Source organism: Carcharhinus amblyrhynchos, chromosome 3 (genome assembly GCF_965287045.1).
Source record: "Carcharhinus amblyrhynchos chromosome 3, sCarAmb.v2.hapA, whole genome shotgun sequence".
Taxonomy (NCBI): Eukaryota; Metazoa; Chordata; class Chondrichthyes; order Carcharhiniformes; family Carcharhinidae; genus Carcharhinus; species Carcharhinus amblyrhynchos.
In genome coordinates, this window is record NC_137326.1 from 72,124,844 (window position 1) to 72,146,258 (window position 21,415).

The window sequence follows — 21,415 nt, forward strand, 5'->3', positions numbered from 1 at the left end:
TTGGGGGAAAAGCTACTTTTCAATGCAACTGAGGCAAACATATCCAGATCCCTGACATCATTATCAGAGTTCATTTTAACCAAAAATTAACCTTTTAATCTGCATTGAAAAAGAAACTTGCATTTCTACAGCAACTTTCACAATACCAGTGCAACTCACAATCTATTATGTAGATTAGCGGCTTAATCAATTCAAGAATAAATGTATAATTTTCAAGATGGCAGGTTAAGATATGGATCAGTGTTTGGGCCTCGCCAATTTATAATCTAGAAGTGCAATGTTTTAGATGAGTTTAATATATGCAAACTTGGCAATGACCGAAGCTAAGTAGGAAAGTAAACAATGAGGAGGATGTGAACTGGGAGGAATATAAAGTTCAAAGTTTAATTATGAGTCAAAATAATGCTTACATTAACATTGCAATGAAGTTACTGTGAAAATCCCCTAATCATAACAGTCCGGTGCCTGTTCAAGTGCCCTGAGGGAGAATTTAGCAAGGCCAATGCAGCAAACCAGCACGTCTTTTGGATTGTGGGAATAAACTGGAGCACCTGGAAGAAACCCATGCAAACACAGGTGGAATGTGCAGAATCTGTACAGACATCGACCAAAGGCGGGATTGAGTCTGGGTCTCTGGCACTGTGAGAAAGCAGTGTTAACCACTGCGCCACCATGCCACCCTATAACAGACATTTCTGTTAATTAGATTGGCAGGGAGGTGGCAGATGGAGTATGATATGGGGAAATGTGAAAGTAGTCACCAGTAAAAAAAAAATGGAAAGGCAAAATAACTTTTTTAAAAGGTAAGAGATTAGATGTGATGATTTGTCATCCAAATCCCACAAAGTTAACTTGCAGATATAGTTATATAGGGCTTTGTTGAAACTATACCCAGACTACTTTGAAGGGTTTTGGTTTTCTTACCAAGGGAAGAACATACCTGTCTTAGACAGGCTGCAATGAATGTTCACTGAATTGGTTTCTGGTATAAGAGGTTCTCCTATGAAGAGAAAATGAGTAAACTAGGCCCATCATGCCCACCCAAGCACAGAACACTGAATTATACCTCTGGGTGCATAATTAATGGAGTCAGGGCTGGAAGGTATGGGATGGTTTCCCACTAGCTTCTATAGTGGCAAACACTCCATGTTCTGGCCTTGCCATGGCCTTAATTCCAAGCAGGAGAATTCCGTTTTTTTTAATGAGATGTTAAACAAAGGCCTCGATGGGCTTCTCAGAAGAACATTAAAATTTCAGGGAAGTGAATTGGGTGAGCTTTGCCAGTGTCCTGATCAGTGACTCATAGAATCATAGAACCCTACAGTGCAGAAAGAGGTCCTTCAGCCCATCGAGTCTGCACTGACCACAATCCCACCCAGGCCCTACCCTCACATCCTTACATATTTTACCTGCTAATCCCTCTAATCTACACATCTCAGGACACTAAGGGGCAATTTTAACATGGCCAATCAACCTAACTACCTCAATCAGTATCACTAGAACAAGGTATAAGGTTTTCTGGACATTATCACATTGATGTTTGTGGGAATATGCTGATTGATTACTGTATTATAACCCTTACATTATTTGCTGGCAAGAGTTTTGGAGTTAATGCAAGTTCCTTCTTTCTATGAGCGCTGAAAGGGTTAACCCATTACCTTTGCCAAAATAAATTCCATGCGTTGTACATACCCTTGAAACTGTACTGAGTAAGTAATGCCTCCCAGAGGAACTCTCACGCGGCTCCACCTCAGGATGTGCCTCATGTTGGTCGAATTTACAAACACGTTCTTGGGTTTTGGCAATCTTTCAAGGCCTACAGGTTCAAGAGACAAGTAATCAAATCCATTTGAAACATAAACAATACAGGCAGATTGTTATGTCCAATAAATTTTGCAACAGTATCCCTTCTCCTATTTATTGAGTGAGAGATGGTAGACTAATGTGTTAGAGGCTTGCTTAAGTTTTCACACGGCCCATCAGGGCTTTGTCCACATCTGCAGGTAAAATTCAACTCTGCGCCTAGCTCCACTTCTAACTGTGGCTTCCCAGATCCATCTCCCCCCCATGCTTCACTGTTACTTACCAGCTTTGTCTTAATCTCTGCTCCGGGTTCCACCCCTCTCTGCTCTTCCCCTGGAGTAAAGAAGGTTGTGGGGTGACTGATCAAGGTGTTTGAAATGTGAAAGGATTTACTAGAGCAGATACAGAGAGACTCAGGGGAAGCCACTTTAAAATGAGAACCATGGCATTTAGGAGTGAAATCAGGAAGCACTTCTTCATTAAAGGGTAGTAGAAATGTGGAAATCTCCCCCCTTGAAAATCTTCATATATTGAGGGACAATTAGAGCTTTCAGGACTGATATTAATATCCTCCACCTCCCCCAGTGAGCCATCTGTCACTTGTTCTTAAGTTTTCATTGAACACTGACCTTTGCTCTATTAACACATTTTGTTTTCTCACCTTTATGCCACTATTAACACCTTTATAGTCCCTAACACTGCAATTAGCACTTCCCTTGTCTTGAGGCCTAACTATCTTTGTCCACCCATTACCGACCTTCAATTTTGCTCCATCCCGTCATAAACACATAAAATCCACAACATTTCCCCCACTCATTAATTCTAAGGGAGAATCACGCAGACTTGAAATGTTACCTCAATTCTCTCTCCATAGATGCTATCAGACATGCTGGGTTTTCCTGTTTTTATTATTATTAATAGCTTTTCGGTAAAGCTGTTATGGGACATGGAGCTAAGGAAGCCTAACTGAGTGGGGGAGCAGGCGCAAGAGCTGACTGGGTTTTTTGCTGTTCCTGATTTTCCTATGGATCGATGCTCAGCACAGCACTCATTGTCACTCCTGCCTCATTCCTCCCCAGTGCTCTTGTCTCCACTGCTCACTTCAATCCTAGTACTGCAGCTGCCTTTGACTCCAGGAGATGGGAAAAGGTACCTGAGCTCGAAACAGTCTTCAGTAACATTTCCCAGGCACAGCATGAAACCTCATTGGGTAGAATTTTAAGGATGGTGGGCGATTGGCACTCACCATCCAAGAATCAGTGTGTAACCCACTGCCGTGACCCTGAAAAGTCCACTGCACTTTAACACATTGATTGGCAGAGGGTGGAACTCCCATCCACCTTTGGAAGGAAGCCCCACTTATGAAAACTGTTATCCAAACACAACTCTCCAACCCGGCCAAGCACAATGATGTAGTGGTCAAGAGTGGCACTGCACCTCTCTGCCTTCGACTATGCTTAAGGTAACAGACATGTGATAAAGATTTGCTGGGCCGAAGGGCCTGTTCCAGTGCTGTACTGTTCTTTGTCAATCCTGGGGGGTCCTGGGAGGCTTAGGAGGGGGTCAATTGTGGCATGGGGAGGAGGGAGGCCTGGAGTTCCAAGGCCCTGGGGGGAGTGTGCCCCCAACTCTGAGGGAAGCACCCCTACCCCCTTTCCTGCCTGAGATGGGATAAAGTCTTTTCAGTTTCTCACTCTACTCCTGCTAGCCCTTAAATTGAAGCTGGGTGGGATAAGGCCCTTAAGGCTCCTTAATATGTGAGAAAAAGGATCTCTCACTTGAGGCTGTGCCCACTCAAGTATGAAACTGCATCTGGGTTTGGGTGAGCAGATTCCCAGGAGAATCCCATCCAGTCAATTTACACTGAATAGAATGAAACAGTTCAAAGGGACATTGAGCACTGGAGAAATGAAGGGACAATTTAGAAAGTTGCTACCAGAATCAAGGGGACATCAGAATCATCAGGAAAGACAAAGTAAGCCAGGTAGCCTAACTCTGGAAAATTAAGGACTTGGAGGAAACCAGATTGAATTCTTTAAAATGATTAAGATCTTTGATAGAAAGGAGGGTGAAGAGGTTGTTCCCACTTGTGGGTGGGCCCTGAACATTTTTTATTCACTTATGGGATGTAAGTGTCACTAACTAGGCCAGCTTCTGTTGCCTATCTCTAGTTGCCCTTGAGAAGGTGGTGACGAGTTGCTTTCTTAAACGACAAGGTTAAAATCCAACAGATTTATTTGGGATCACGAGCTTTCGGAGCGCTGCTCCTTCATCAGGTGAGTGGAGAGCTGGGTTCACAAATACGGCATATATAGACAGAGACTCAATTGCAAGTCAATGGTTGGAATGTGAGTCTTAATGGGTAATCAAATCTTTACAAGTATAGACAGTTGAGCAGATTAAAGAGGTGTGAATTGCCTCAGGCCAGGACAATTTGTAGGATTTTACAAGTCTAGGCCAAATGATGAGGGTTACATATAGTGTGACATAAACCTAAGATCCTGGTTGAGGCCATCCTTATGCATGTCTCTTATCAGTCTCTGCTCAGCGATTCTGCATTGTTGTGTGTCTTGAAGGCCACCTTGGAGAATGCTTACCCAAAGATCAGAAATTGAATGCCCTTGACTGCTAAAGTGTTCCCTGACAGGAAGGGAACATTCCTGCCTGGTGATTGTCATGTGGTACCCATACATCCATTGTACTAGTATCTGCATGGTTTCGCCAATGTACCATGCCTTGGGACATCTTTTCCTGCAGCATGTCAGGTAGATAACGTTGGCCGACTCACAAGAAAATGGATGAAGTACCTGGTGGGTGGTGTTCTCATGTGTGATGGCGGTATCCATGTCAATGGTCCGGTATGTCTTGTAGTGGTTGCCGTGGAAGGGTTCTGTGATGTCATGGCCACTGTTCTTCTGAAGGTTAGGAAGTTTGCTGTGAACAATGGTCTGTTTGAGGTTGCACAATTGTTTGAAAGCAAGTACTTGGAGTGTAGTGATGGTCTTGGTGAGATATTCATCTTCATCAATGACATGTTGAAGGCTCCGAAAAAGATGTCGTAGTTTCTCCACTCCAGGGAAGTACTGGATGGTGAAGGGAACTCTGTTGGTCGTGTCCCGTGTTTGTCTTCTGAGAAGTTTGATGTGGTTTTTTGCTACAGCACAACGGAACTGTTGATTGATGAGTCGAGCTCCATATCCTGTTCTTATGAAGACATCTTTCAGCATCTGTAGATGTCTGTTGCGTTCCTCCTCATCTGAACAGATTCTGTGTTTACGGAGGACTTGTAACTAGGGGATAGCTTCTTTAACGTGTTTAGGGTGGAAGCCAGAGCAGTGGAGCATTGTGAGGTTATCCGTGGGCTTGCAGTACAGTGAAGTGCTGAGGTGGCCACCCTTGATGGAGATGCATGTGTTCAAGAATGCAACTGATTCTGGAGAGTAGTCCACGGTGAATCTGATGGTGGGATGGAACTTGTTGATGTCATCATGCTTTTGTTTCAGTGATTGTTCACTGTGAGTTTAAAGGAAAAAAATGTCATTGATGTATCTAGGGTATAGCATCAGTTGAAAATCCTAAGCAGTGAAGAGGTCCTTTTTGAACTTGCGCACGAGGATGTTGGCACATCGAAGTGCAAATTTAGTCCCCATGGCTGTTCCCTGTGACTGGATAAAGAACTGGTTGTTGAAGGTGAAGACGTTGTGGTCCAGGATGAAGCAGATGAGTTGTATAATTGCGTCTGAAAATTGGCAATTGTAGGTATTAAGTACTGAGACTGTCACAGCAATGCCGTCGTCATGGTGGATGCTGGTATGGAGTTCTTGAACTGCTGTGACTCCGTGTGGTGGAGTTACACCTACAGTGCCATTAGGAAGGGAATCCCAGGATTTTGACCCAGCAACAGTGAGGAACAGCAATGTATTTCCGCGCCAGGAATTTGAGTGACTTGGAGGTGTACTCCAGCTGGTGGTGTTCCCAGTTATGGTACAACTCATCAAAAAAAAATTTACAAAGAATCGATTTATAAAGCAAGGCGAATGAAGGTGCCACATGGAGTGGTGGAAATGGAGAGTATTGATGCATTTTAAAGAAGATGCAATGTATATATGAAAGAGTGGGAATGGAGGAATATCAGGCTTAAGTGAGAAAAGGTAATTAGGGAGAGGGCCCATGTGGAATATAAACAGAAAAATAGCTCAGGTGGACCAAATGGCCTATTTTTGTGCTGTAGATTCCGTGTAATCCAATGTAGTCTTTAAAAATCTTCATCAAATCAACCTTCACTCACTGTTGTCCCAATGAAAGCGGCCCCAAAGTTTAAAATCTTTCTTTGTGCTTTTATTTCCTCTTGCCAACTAATGAATTTACATTGCATTATCAACATGTGGAGCCCAGAAATGCACTGCTTCAATTGTTATCTTACCATGCCTTTATAAAGATCCACTAATACATCTTAACTTTCATATTGCACACTTCTCACCATAACACCTTGTGGTTACGTGGCCTCTTTAAGAGTGGCCCTTTGCAGGCCACATGATAGGGCTGGACCCTGTGGAGTGGAGGTGTGGGAAGCCAGGCCAATTGGGAGCAAGGGTGTGAGTCCCAGGATTGGGAGGATTCTCAGTTGGAGCCCATGCATATATTCCAATAGATCCTTAGCATGTTTAATAAACCTTTCTTTCTGTTGGTGCCACATTGATTCACCTCCAATCGATTGCACTCCTTTATTTCCATTGTTTTGTTTTAATCTTATTCAATTACGTGCTGATTTTAAAGTCTGAATCTCAACACCACAGTCTCTCTGGTTTTTCACATCTTACAGCTTTCACTATTATATTTTTAAAACTAAATTCTGTCACTTCACATATAGTGCTAATGAATTCCATCTGTTACTTTTTGCCAATTCTATCATCTTATTGATTTCTCTATGCCATCTTTTTCAGTCCTCAAGATTATCTGCTGTGCCTCCTATTTTGTACTGTTTGCAAATTCTGACGTTACTCCCTTCGGTTCCATATCAAAACCAAATAAGCAAAAATGACACTAGAATAGGGGAACACTACTCTCTGCCATTCTGGGTAACAATCCTTATCTATTATGTTTCCTTTCTTCCGACAGTTTATAATGCAGTATTCAACCCCTAATTCTATACCCCTTAGTCTTTTCCAAGCTACTTGTGTAGTGCATTAGCAAGAGTTTTCTAAAACATAAACACTATATATCCTTTATCCAACACACCTACCAATCGTCAAAAGTACAATCTGCCTTTCTGATATTAATGTCCACTTTTTTAAAATTCATTGTTGGGATTTGGGCATCACTAGCTGGACCAACATTTATTGTCCAACCCTAGTTTCCCTTCACCTGAATTGCTTGCAAGGACGTTTCAAAGAACATTTAAGAGTCAAACATATTGTAGATCTGGGGTCACATGTAGGCTAGACCAAGTTAGGATGGCAGGTTTCCTTCCCTAAAGGACATTAGTGGACCAATCGACAATGGTCATCATTGGGCTTTTAATTCCAGATTTTTATGGAAATAGAATCCCCAGAGCATTAGCCTGGGTCCCTGGATTACTTGTCCAGGAACAATTCACTGCATTGTCCTTAAGACTCTGGCTCAGTACTGCATTCTTACATTCTTAGCCCCATAGCTGAGATTTGAACACAATCTAATTGACACTCCATTATGGTGCTTGAAGGAGTGTTGCACTATCAGAGGTATCGGCTGAATTTTACCAGCATGCCCACTCCGAATCTGGGGGCAGGCGAGTCACGGAGAACGGCATTCTGTGTTGGCCTTGGGCGGGATTGTTTGAATCTCAGGCGGACATGCTGGTAAAATTCCACTCGATATCATCTTTTGGCTGAAGGGTTAAATGGAGGCCCCATCCATTCTGTCAGGTGAACATCAAAGAGCTCTGGCATGTCTGAAGAAGGGAAGGTAAGTTCCCCTGGGGCCCTGCCCAATACTTACTGCTTCAATCAACACAACCAAAAGCAATTGGTCATTTATCTTTGTTTTCTGTTGGACATTGATTTGTGCAAATTGGCTATCATTACAACACTGACTAAACTAATATGTTGGATTTAAAATCTCAAATTGGTCCTTTCTCTTTATTTAGTAATTCCATTTTGAATGAAAAGGGGCAACCTTTTTCTGGCACAGATACTAATAAGTGACTTCTAATTACCCAAGTTGACTTTGACAACCATGTAAACATGCTTCAAGCATCAAGTATCATCGGGTATTTTGACCAGAGAAATAAGGCAACACTTTCAATCCCAATTCTACTCTCTTCTGAGGCAGCACTGTCAGGAAGCATTACTGGCAACTGTGATGACTTTAATCAGGCAATTGAGGTTGGCCTGTTTGAGTATGAACTCCCTGATTGGGCCACCATGAAAAGATATCCCTGATTGGGCCATAGCATGCACCCTGACTAGCCCCACCCCTCAACATTCCCTTCCCTCCACTACCACCACCACCACCCAGCCCAGCCAAAAAATCCGGACAGAGTAGGTTCAGGGTGGCTTCCCCCTCCCCGCGGCTGAACATCCATAAGGTGCAATCCCCTGATATAAGTACATCTGAAGGGTTGCCCCCTCTGGCAGAGGAAAAGCCAGGAGGTGATGCCCTGGAGGATGACAAATGAGTTATAATGTTTATTTTTTTTTAGTGTAATAGTTATTTGCTATACTGTGATAATATTATTTGATGGGTATAATTTAAGGAGTGTACTTAGATGACAATGCCCTGGAAAAGATAACATATAACGAACCCTTTCTTAATGAAGGGTAGTACTTGTATGTTCTTGGTTAATGGAGTGTATTAGTCATCAGTAATGTTTGTGTAGAAGTTTGCTGGCTTATATGCTGTTCCAGGTCATCTGCAGCTTTGAAAGTGGGCTGTGAACAACTCACAGCACATGCCAGCTGTCTGTCATGGTGCTTTGTTTGTACTGTTGTAGTTAAATATAATTAACATGGTTATTTGTTGATTGTTAAATGTAATCTTTATAACTTGTAATGTACTTTTGCATCTGTATTTTGTACTGTTTTGTAATTAAAAAAGGATTTGCTGATTGGGCCATCAATTAGCTCTCATTCAGGGACATCTTTTAGTGAGCTCTCTTTCAGGGACTTCTTTTCAGGAAGCTCTCATTCAGGGACATCATACTAAAGTAGGCAAACTTCAATTGCCTGATTAAAGTCGTCATGCTACTTTAAGGAGTTGTCAGGAATCATTTGATTCAGTGTGGTAAATCTAGCTCATTGCTCTTTCCTCCTTAGCCCTGGACTGTGGAATAGTTAGTATCAATATCACCTATCCATCCATGAACTATTTTGTGACCACAGACCAGGAATTCAATCTGAAATCTTCTAGGCCGTTAGGGCTCATTTTCTTCCCAGGTGCTGCAAGTACAAACAGAACCATGTTGTCTAATTGAATAATAACGCTAGCTTAAGACATTGGTGCCAGTATGCACCAATACATCAGTGACTTATGCTACTGTCTACTTTTCTTGATGGCAGCAGGCCACTTCTCATTAACCATTTCATAAACAAAGAAGTTAAGGGGTGGAGAGAATCTGACAACACACACTGTCAATCCTACCAGCATTAATAATGGTTGTCTGGGGAAGAAGGGCCTACATACTCAAAACTGTAGTTCACCAATAACTCAGAACCTAGTGATAAGAAGAGTTGGGAACAAAATATTTTGAATTAATTCACAAATCTCAAGAAGCCCAATCCCATCCAGGATAAAGCAACCTGCTTGAGTGGCATCCCATCCTGCACTATAAACAATCAGTTCTTCCACCTTAGAACCATAGAACACTACAGTACAGAAACAGGTCTTTTGGCCCTTCTTGGCTGTGCCGAACCATTTTTCTGCCTAGTCCCATTGACCTGTACCTGGACCATATCCCTCCACATCCCTCTCATCCATGTACCTGTTCAAGTTTTTCTTAAATGTTAAAAGTGAGCCCGCATTTACCACTTTATCTGGCAGCTCATCCCACACTCCCACCACTCTTTATGTGAAGAGCCCCCCCCTAATATTCCCTTTAAACTTTTCCCCCTTCACCCTTAACCCATGTCCTCTAGTTTTTTTTCTCCTCTAGCCTCAGTGGAAAAAGCCTGCTTGCATTCACTCTACCTTTACCCATTATAATTTTATACACCTCTATCAAATCTCCCCTCATTCTTCTACACTCCAGGGAATAAAGTCCTAACCTATTTAACCTTTCTCTGTAACTCCGTTTCTCAAGTCCTGGCAACATCCTTCTAAACCTTCTCTGCACTCTTTCAACCTTATTAATATCCTTCCTGTAATTAGGTGACCAAAACTGCGCACAATACTCTAAATTCGGCCTCACCAATGTCTTATACAACCTCACCATAACATTCCAACTCTTATACTCAATACTTTGATTTATAAAGGCCAATGTTCCAAAAGCACTGTTTATGACCCTATCTACCTGTGGTGCCACTTTTAGGGAATTATGTATCTGTACTCCCAGATCCCTCTGTTCTGCTACACTCTTCAGTGTCCTACCATTTACCTTGTATGTTCTACCTTGGTTTGTCCTTCCAAAGTGCAATACCTCACACTTGTCTGCATTAAACTCCATCTGCCATTTTTCAGCCCATTTTTCTAGCTGGTCCAAATCCCTCTGCAAGCTTTGAAAACCTTCCTCACTGTCCAATACACCTCCAATCTTTGTATCATCAGCAAATTTACTGATCCAATTTACCACATTATCATCCAGATCAATGATACAGATGACAAACAACAATGGACCCATCTCCGATCACTGTGACACCCTACTAGTCACAGGCTTCTACTCAGAGAAGCAATCCTCCACTACCACATACTGGCTTCTTCCATTGAGCCAATGTCTAATCCAATTTACTACCTCTCCATGTATACCTAGCGACTGAACTTTTCTAACTAACCTCCCATGCGGGCCTTTGGTTGCCACTTTGGTTGCAGTGCATACCATCTATAGCAACTTGCTAAAGCTCCTTTGACAGTAGCTGCCAAACCCATGACTGTTAGAAGGACAAGGGCAGCAGGTGCACAGGGACATCACTGCTTCCAAGTTTTCTTCTAACTAACACACCATCCTGAGTTGGAAATATATCTTCCCTCCCGCCTCCTGCTGAATCAACCCCTTCAATGCATTGAAAGCATTGTGGATGTATCTGCACTGCACAGCCGGCAGCAGTTCAAGAAGGCAGCTCACTCAAGGGCAATTAGGCAATGGGCAACAAATGCTGGACTTGCCAGTGCTCAACCGATCCTTTGAAAATGGGCAAGAGAGGAGAGGATGAAAAGAGTTTGGATGATCCCCCTAATCTATCCCCATAATATTAAAATACAATCAAGTTGGTTTTTGCAGCTCAGTCAGTAGGGTTGATGCCATTTGCACCTTGGCGTCCAGTGGCTCTGGGTTCAATTCCCACTCAGAATACCAATGCAGAAGCTCAGTTCGTGCCCCTAGGCAGCATGAAGAAAGTTCTGGATTGCCCATGGACTCATAAAGAAAGACTGGGCTTGGATTCTCTTCTTCAGGTGGAGTTTCTGTGGGGGTGGGATTTCTGTCCAAAATTAGGCCACTTAAGAAACATAGAACATTACAGCACAGTACAGGCCCTTCGGCCCTCAATGCTGTGCCGAGCTATGTCCAATCCCAAGATCAAGCTATCCCCTCCCTATAATTCTGGAGTGCTCCATATGCCTATCCAATAACCACTTGAAAGTTCCTAAAGTGTCCGACTCCACTATCGCAATAGGCAGTCTATTCCACACCCCAACCACTCTCTGAGTGAAGAATCTACCTCGGACATCCCTCCTATATCTCCCACCATGAACCTTATAGTTATGCCTCCTAGAAACAGCTACATCCACCCGAGGAAATAGTTTCTGCACATCCACTCTATCAATCCCTCTCATCATCTTATAAACCTCTATTAAGTCGCCTCTCATCCTCCTCCGCTCCAAACAGAAAAGCCCCAGCTCCCTCAACCTTTCCTTATAAAACCTACCCTCCAAACCAGGCAGCATCCTAGTAAATCTCCTCTGCACTCTCTCCAATGCTTCCACAAACTTCTTATACATTCATGTGCATGACATGATCCTGTTAGGATTTCTGCTGTCGAAAGGAAGCCCACCCATTCAAGAAAGGAAACATTACCCACTACAGAAATGGAAGAGTCTGAGATCGAGGTTTTCAGCAGTCATGTTGTAGATAGGGATGAGGCCACAACAAGGCTCAATATCTCCACTAGCCCAACTCCACCTACTACTTGTCAGCTTTGGCATAACATGGGTACAAAGACAAAATAGGCCCCATCATCTACTGTCATATTTCCGCATCTTCCTTCAGCCCCACAATTCTCAAAGACACTTCCCCTTCCCCAAATAAGCCTCATGAGCGGCACAGTGGCACAGTAGTTAGCACTGCTGCCTCACAGCGCCAGGGACCTGAGTTCGATTCCCCGCTTGGGTCACTGTCTGAGTGGAGTTTGCATGTTCTTCCTGTGCCTGTGTGGGTTTTGTCCCACAGTCTGAAAGACATGCTGGTTCGATACACTGGCCTGAACAGGCGCTGGAGTGTGGCAACTAGGATAATTTCACAGTAATTTCATTGCAGTGTTAATGTAAGCCATACTTGTGACCAATAAATAAACTTTACTTTTACTCTGATTTTGATTGGTCTTTCACTGGTACCCATGCCTTCAGCTGGCAAAGCCTTACGCCCTGGAACGCTGTCCCTAAACTTCTCCATTTCTATTCCAACTTTCCTCCTTTAAGACACACCATAAAATTACTTATTTAAGAACATAAGAAATAGGAGCAGGAGTAGGCCATCTAGCCCTTCGAGCCTGCCCCACCATTCAATAAGATCATGGCTGATCTGAAGTGGATCAGTTCCACTTTCCCGCTTTCTCCCCATAACTCTTAATTCCCTTGTCTGTCAAAAACCTATCTACCCGTGACTTATATTGAGCGAGGTAGCCTCCACCACTTCAACGGGCAGAGAATTCCAGAGATTTACCACCCTTTGAGTGAAGACGTTCCTCCTCAACTCCGATCTAAACTGCCACCCCCTCCTTATCTTGAGGCTGTGTCCTCTAGTCCTGCTATCCTTTCTAAGCGGGAAGAATCTCTCTACCTCTACCCTATCCATCCCTTTCATTATCTTATACGTGTCTATAAGATCCCCCCTCATCCTTCTAAACTCCAATGAGTACAGACCCAGTCTATTTAGTCTCTCTTCATAGTCCAACCCCCTCATCTCCAGTATCAGCCTAGTGAACCTCCTCTGCACTCCCTCCAAGGCCAAAATATCCTTGCGCAAGTGCGGCGACCAAAACTGCACACAGTACTCCAGCTGCGGCCTCACCAGTGCCCTGTACAGTTGCAGCAAGACCTCCCTACTTTTATATTCTATCCCCCTCACTATAAAGGCCAGCATACCAGTCACCTTCTTGATCACTTGCTGCACCTGCAGACTGGGTTTTTGTGACTCATGCACAACGACCCCCAGGTCCCTCTGCACCATAGCATGCTGCAGCTTTTCGCCCTTTAAATAATAATCCCTCCAACTATTATTTCTGCCAAAGTGGATAACCTCACACTTGCTAACGTTATACTCCATCTGCCAGATCCTCACCCACTCACTCAGCCTATCCAGATCCCTCTGCAGACTTTCCACACCCTCCGCACAATTTGCTTTTCCACTCATCTTCGTGTCATCAGCAAATTTCGTTACCCTACACTCAGCCCCCTCCTCCAGATCATCTATATAAATGGTAAATAGCTGAGGCCCCAGCACCGATCCCTGCGGCACTCCACTAGTCATCAACCGCCAATCAGAATAGCACCCATTGATACCAACTCTCTGCCTCCTATTAGACAACCAATCCTCTATCCACGCTAACACCTTACCCCCAACTCCGTGCACCCTATCATTTCCTTGAGAGGCTTGGTCTCAAATTTTGGTCTCCAAAGCTCCCGTGAGTTGTCTTGTGATGTTTTGTTACATTAAAGCCACAACATGAATACATGTTAGTGTTGTTTTTCTACCTGGGCAAAGAAGGAGCAGCTGGCAGGACATGGCTTTTCCAAAGGTGGGCAAGGGAAATCTCAATAACACTCGTGAAATCCCATCTAACCTCATATTCCATACTGTCAGATACAATAAGGTAGTAATTTGGTGTCTATAGTTCTCAAAACGCTCTGTCACTGACATTTCCGTTGCCTCATACCTGGGACTACTGAAGACTAGTTGAAAGAGATTGATAGTTCTGATTAATCAACAACTCCATTATTGCAATAACATGTGGTATTAGAATAATAAAAGGAGCACTAGATGGGCCTTGGACTTTTTACATCTTGCAATTCCATTGGTCCTATATCCTTGAATTGTTATCTCTAAGGCCCCAGTAGCTCAGGAACCTTCATGGATAATTTAGCATATAATTACAACCAGTAGCTATTTAGTCAATCAGCTTTTTGAGGTGATGGCCCAGTGGTATTATCATTAGACTACTAACCTGAAACTCGGTTAATGTTCTAAGACTTTGAATGCCGCCTCAGCAGATGGTGGAATTTGAATTCAATCAAAAATATCTGGAATTAAGAATCTACTGATGATCATGAAACCATTGTCAGAAAAACCCATTTGGTTCACTAATGCCCTATAGGGAAGGAAATTTGACGTCCTTACCCGATCTGGTCTGATCTGGTCTGGTTTTAACTGCCCTCTTACCTAACTCAGAGAAGAGCAGATTGGGGTACTAAATGTTCCTGTCCACAGGGTACTCACTAACGATAGACAGGGAACAAAAGGAGGATGGGTGGCATTATTGTTTGAGGAGAAATTACAATGTTGGTCAGAGAGGGTAACCTGGAGAGTTCAAGGGCAGAATCTATTCAGTCAGAGTTAAGGATCAATAGAGATAATGTTACATTACTGCATACTCTATAGGCTACCAACTGATATAGGAGCAAATCTCAAGGTGTGATTATGTGCAAAACCATGGAGTAGTTATAATGGGTACTTCAGTCATCATACAGTAGATTGAGATAATAATAATGTTACAGGGGAGAGAGGAGAGGAACTTCTAAAGTATATTCACGAGAATTTCTGATATCAATATGATCTAGCCCACCAAGGACTGAGGCATTGCTGGATCTGATTCAGGGGAATGAGGTGGGTCAAAGGGATGAATTGTCATAGAGTCATCGAATTATAGAATAACTATAGTATTGAAAGAGGCCAGCCAGCCCATCATATCCACTTCAGCTCTCTGTAAGAACAAATCAGCTAGTCCCATTGCCTCGCCTCTTCCCTTTGGCCTTGCAACATTTTTGTCTTCAGATAATGATCCAATTCCCTTTTGAAAGTCACAATTAAATGAATATCCTCTGGCTCTAAACCCTTCTGCCAGTGGGAACAATTTCTCCCTAACTACACTGTTCATACCACTCATGATTTTGAATACCTTGATCAAATCTCCTGTCAGTCTTCTCTTCTCTAAGAACACACACAGCTTCCCCAATTCATCAATGGAAAGGAAACCTTCCATGCCCATAACCATTTTCATAAATCTTATCTGAACCCTCTGTGATGCTTTCAAATCCTTCCTAAAATATTGAGTCCAGGGTCGAACACAATAATTCAACTGAAGCCAAACCAATGTTTGAGTTTCATCATAATTTCCTTGCTTTGGCATTCTACACATTGCAATTTAAAGCCCATGACCCTCCATGCCTGTTGAACCACTTCTGCAACATACCCAATTACCATCAATGATTTGTGCCCATATAACCCCTGTTTTGGCACTCCTTTTAGATTTCTAACCAATAATTTATATAACGTGTCCTTGATCTTCCTCCCACCTACAGAAAATATATTTGCATGGTGGCAGTGGGAATAGGGAAGGAGTGTGGGACTAGCTATGTTGTTGTGCAGAGAGCTCGTACAGACTTAATGAGCTGAATGGCCTCCTTCTGTACAGCAACCATTTCCTATTTCATGGTCCACTCAAACATTTATTTTACGTATTTGCCCTTTCAGTCTCCAATTGTCACCTTAACTCAGAATTCATGCAGGAAGTATCAGCAAACCTCCAAAAATCCAAATGGTCTGATTGACAAATTGAGAGCACCAATGCCTAGGAAATACATTACAATCAGGTATTACATCGAGTCACATTGAACATACAGCACAGAAACAAGACATCCACTCTAATCTGTTTTGGTGTTTATATCCACATGAGATTCCTTTCATTCTATCTGCCTCATTTCAGACTTTCAACACACCTTTCAATCCCCTTTCTCTCGGATAGTTATCCAGTTTACCAGTCCTCTGGTAGTGAGTTCCACATTTCAATCAATGGAAACAAAACCTTTCTTCTTATTTCCCTATTTATTAGGAGCTATTTTGTACTTATGGCTCCTCGTTTTGAATTCTCCTACAAGTGGTACTATTTTCTCCACATCCATCCTGTCTAACCTCTTCACATTTTCACAAGCCTCGATCAGATCTCGGTGAAGCTTTCTCTCTTCCAAAGAAGATAGCTGCTGTTTCTTCAATCTTTACGATATTATAATTTCTCAATTCTATTGCCATCTTTGTAATCATCTTTCGCACTTTCATTAGTGTTTCTATGTCCTTTTCATAATACAAAGTTAAGACCTGCACGTAGTACTAAATGTGAAGCCTGATCACGGCCCACTATCTGTTTAATATTACTTTACTATCTTTACATTTTATACCCCTGCTGTGATATCTTTACAGGGCATGAAAATATTTATTTAGCATATGGAATTCAAAGTACCTAAATGAAGAAGTTTATTCTTATTTGACCATGTATACATGCATGTACAAATGGTCATACAAGAGTGCTATTACACTCCTTCCTCCTTAATGAAAATGTTATACAAAAATTCAACTTACATACTTTTTTTTACTTCCCATTTATTTACAAGTCTAACTAATGGTTTCCTAATCCTAGTCCTTTCCTAATCAAAATATTTAGAACTTTGTAACAGATCTTGACCCATCTGTGCATAAATCTGAGAAGTTTTCTCCAACAAAAACTGAGGGGGGGGCAATCGGCAATCGGGGATAGGGAAGGAACTCTACAGGAGGAGTGTTCGGCAATTGGTAAGGTAGGGAAAATTTCTGCAGTGGGAGAAATTGACGGAAGAGGGGTGGCAATGTCTGTGAGGGAGATCTTGATGTCCATGAGTTTGGTTCTGATGTCCAAGGGGAGTCCTCATGTCTAAGAGGGGTAGGTGGCAGGACATCTCCCAGTATTGGGAGATCGGGATGACAGCGCAATGTGCCCCTAGAGCTCAGCAGCCAGCTTCCCCAGCAAGCTGAGGCTCCACCCCACACCTTGCTAGTGGAAATCACCTTCTGGCACTTCTGTTGCACTAAGTGCCATAAGATTGACAATGATAAGAAATGATAAGATAACATTTTCAAACTTGCCCAAAAAGCAAATCTTAAATTCTCTGCTTCCACTGCATTTTGAGATAGAGAGGTCCTAAGACTCACATCCCTCTGAGAGAAAACAAATCCTCCTCATCTCTGTTCTAAACGAGCAACCACTATTATTAAACAGGGACCCCTAGTTCTACATTGTCCCACAAGAGGAATCATCCTTCCAACATCCACCTTGCCATGATCCCTCAGGATCTTATAAACTTCAATCAGGTCAACTCATCACCAATCATTGAACATGTCTGTCTGAATCTGACTTGGATTTGAAGCAGTTTCAGGTTTAATTTATGTTGGAGTAACTATTGGTATTATTCTTCTTTCCCAACTATTCAATTCATCAGATTCATTTGATTGTTCCTCCTTCCTCTGAACCTCTGAAGGTAATACAGCATCTATATGTGCAAACCTAACCTTTCTACTGCCAAGCATCTTGGCCAAGTATGCAAGGACCACATATTTTCATGATTCTTCCTGGTAGTGTCTCCAACCACTTAAGATAATGACATTTCATCTTAACCTTCTGGTTCAACCTCAGACTTCCTTCTCTCACGCTAGCCCTATCATGACTCTCTGTCTGGGTTGTTTCTCTTCCACTGGCTTCACTGTTTCACTGTGACTTCTATATTCTTATCTAACCATAAAATTCTTATCATGCAGATGAAGATGTGCGGGTTAGCTTGATTGGCCATGCTAAATTACTCCTTAGTGTCCTGAGATGTGTAGGTTAGAGGGATTAGTGGGTAAAATATGTGGGGATATGGGGGTAGGGCCTGGTGGGATTGTGGTGGGCGGGCCGAATGGCCTCTTTCTGTACTGTAGGGTTTCTATGATTTCTATGATTTCAAAGAAGGCCATTTGGCTCATTGAATCTACAATGACTCTCTGAAAGAGCATTTTACAAGGCCATGCCCCTGTCCTATCCCCATAACCCCACACAATTACAACGGCTAACCCATCTAACCTACACAATTTTGCACACCATGGAGCAGGCAATTTAACATTACTAGTCTACCTAATCTGCACATTTGTAGACTGCGGGAGGAGACAGGAGCGCACAAAGGAAAATATGCAAACTCCACAGTGACATTGGCCCAAGGCTGGAATCAAACGTAGTTCCAATGAGGCAGCAGTGTTAACCACTGTGTCACCTTGCTGCCCTTGGTCACCAAAGATAGCGCCTTGCTCGACTCTTTGTCAAGCTCATCCCTAAGTGTTAATCATGAAGATCACATAGCATCTATGATCTGCACTTTAGAAGAATTACAAATCTGGTTCCTCACAGAATACAGCTTCAATCAACTGACAATTCATTCTTCCATGTAAAAGGTGGCCTGATTTCTAAATCCAGGATCTGTGTTAATGACCTGTTCATGATGCAATAATATACTCTTCACAATACAAGGTCCCTGTGAGTTGTTCTATCAATGTCTATCTGATGTGAAAGGTAACTCACCTAATTGAGTAAAGGAAAATCACTCTTTCCTGTTGGGCTGTGCCTCTGAAAAGGTTGATGATGGAGACAATGTATTGGATTTACAATGATTTTCCAATCATCTGTACTTAATATCATACTGATAGGAAAAATCAAAGCCTGTCTCTACATTTGGGCTGCAGCTAAAGTGAGTACATAGGAGCAGAAGATATAGGCCGTTCAGCCCATCAAGCCTGCTCCATCATTCAACTGGCTCATGGTTGATCATTTACCTCAAAACCACTGTCCCGCACTATCCCCACATTCCTTGATGTCATTAGTCACCTTTCTGGAGACTTTGGATTTGAAATAGCTGTCAGTGGCTTATGATCAGTTTCAATGGCAAAACTACAGACAAGTACTTACAAAATCTTTTTATTCCGAAAATCAGAGACATCACCTCACATTCCATCTAAGTATAATTCCATTCACTGGCACTGAGGGTACTGGAGTGAAACGCAGTCAGTCTCTCCTCACCATTATCCAACATATGAGAGATAAAAACACCTATTCCTTGGAGAGAGGCATCAAATGCTAACTCAATTTGTGATGTACAAGGATTGTACCATCTATTAATTTACTTTTACACAACTGAAATGTCTCATCACACTCTCTGTCCAAGTTCATGGAACAGCCTTCCTCTTGCTATAGAGGGAGTGCAGCAAAGGTTTACCAACCTGATCACTGGGATGGCAGGACTGTCATAGGAGGAGAGATTAAATCAGTTAGGATTATATGTTCACTGGAGTTTAGAAGACTGAGAGGAGTTCTCATAGAAACTTTTAAAATTCTAACAGGGTTAGATAAGGTGGAATCAGAAACAATATTCCCGCTGATGGGGGAGTCCAGAACTAGGAATCATAGCTTGAGCATTAGGGGTAAACCTTTTGGAACTGAGGCAAGGAGAAATTTCTCCACTCAGAGAGTGGTGAATCTGAGGAATTCACCACCACAGAAAGTAGCTGAAGTGAAAATATTGTGTGATTTCAAGAAGGATCTGCCGGTTCTTACTCTGCGCTGTGTCTATCTCAGTGTGAGTCCCACAGCCTCCCTCTGCCGGCTCTTACTCTGCACTGTGTCTATCTCAGTCTGAGTCCCACAGCCTCCCTCTGCCGGTTCTTACTCTGCACTGTGTCTATCTCAGTCTGAGTCCCGCAGCCTCCCTCTGCCGGCTCTTACTCTGCACTGTGTCTATCTCAGTCTGAGTCCCGCAGCCTCCCTCTGCCGGCTCTTACTCTGCGCTGTGTCTATCTCAGTCTGAGTCCCGCAGCCTCCCTCTGCCGGCTCTTACTCTGCACTGTGTCTATCTCAGTCTGAGTCCCGCAGCCTCCCTCTGCCGGCTCTTACTCTGCACTGTGTCTATCTCAGTCTGAGTCCCGCAGCCTCCCTCTGCCGGCTCTTACTCTGCACTGTGTCTATCTCAGTCTGAGTCCCGCAGCCTCCCTCTGCCGGCTCTTACTCTGCACTGTGTCTATCTCAGTCTGAGTCCCGCAGCCTCCCTCTGCCGGCTCTTACTCTGCACTGTGTCTATCTCAGTCTGAGTCCCGCAGCCTCCCTCTGCCGGCTCTTACTCTGCACTGTGTCTATCTCAGTCTGAGTCCCGCAGCCTCCCTCTGCCGGCTCTTACTCTGCACTGTGTCTATCTCAGTCTGAGTCCCGCAGCCTCCCTCTGCCGGCTCTTACTCTGCACTGTGTCTATCTCAGTCTGAGTCCCGCAGCCTCCCTCTGCCGGCTCTTACTCTGCACTGTGTCTATCTCAGTCTGAGTCCCGCAGCCTCCCTCTGCCGGCTCTTACTCTGCACTGTGTCTATCTGTAAAATAGACAGTATTGCAGTTGATAAGGGGGATGTGCTGGATATTCTTGAGGGTTTGAAAATAGATAAGTCCCCTGGTCCGGATGGGATTTACCCTAGGATTCTCTGGGAGGCAAGAGAAGTGATTGCAGAGCCTCTGGCTCTGATCTTCAGGTCGTCGTTGGTCTCTGGTATAGTACCGGAAGATTGGAGGATAGCGAATGTTGTCCCATTGTTTAAGAAGGGGAACAGAGACTTCTCCGGGAATTATAGACCGCTGAGTCTTACTTCTGTTGTGGGCAAGGTTTTAGAAAAAATTATTAGGGATAGGATTTATAGTTATTTGGAGAGTAATGAATTGATTGGAGATAGTCAGCATGGTTTTGTAGCGGGTAGGTCGTGCCTTACTAACCTTATTGAGTTTTTTGAGAAAGTGACCAAAGAGGTGGATGGGGGTAAGGCAGTTGACGTGGTATATATGGATTTTAGTAAGGCGTTTGATAAGGTTCACCATGGAAGGCTTCTGCAGAAAATGCAGATGTATGGGATTGAGGGTAATCTAGGAAATTGGATCAGGAATTGGCTAGCAGATAGGAGACAGAGGGTGGTGGTTGATGGTAAATATTCGTCATGGAGTTCGGTTACGAGTGGTGTGCCTCAGGGATCTGTTTTGGGGCCACTGCTGTTTGTAATTTTTATTAATGATCTGGATGAGGGTATAGTTGGGTGGATTAGTAAATTTGCTGATGACACCAAAGTCGGAGGTGTGGTAGATTGTGAGGAAGGGTGTCATAGTTTGCAGGGAGACTTAGACAGGTT

General features: G+C 43.2%; 1 protein-coding gene across 1 annotated transcript in view; it reads right to left on the minus strand.

The window, feature by feature from the left end:
- The window catches only part of crfb16 (cytokine receptor family member B16), a 58,016-nt gene that overhangs the window by 25,992 nt on the left and 10,609 nt on the right, over nt 1-21,415 (minus strand). Inside the window, exon 2 of the mRNA XM_080185270.1 lies at nt 1,693-1,816. Coding sequence (XP_080041396.1) covers nt 1,693-1,816 — 124 coding nt within the window. The remainder of the gene's footprint in view (nt 1-1,692; nt 1,817-21,415) is intronic.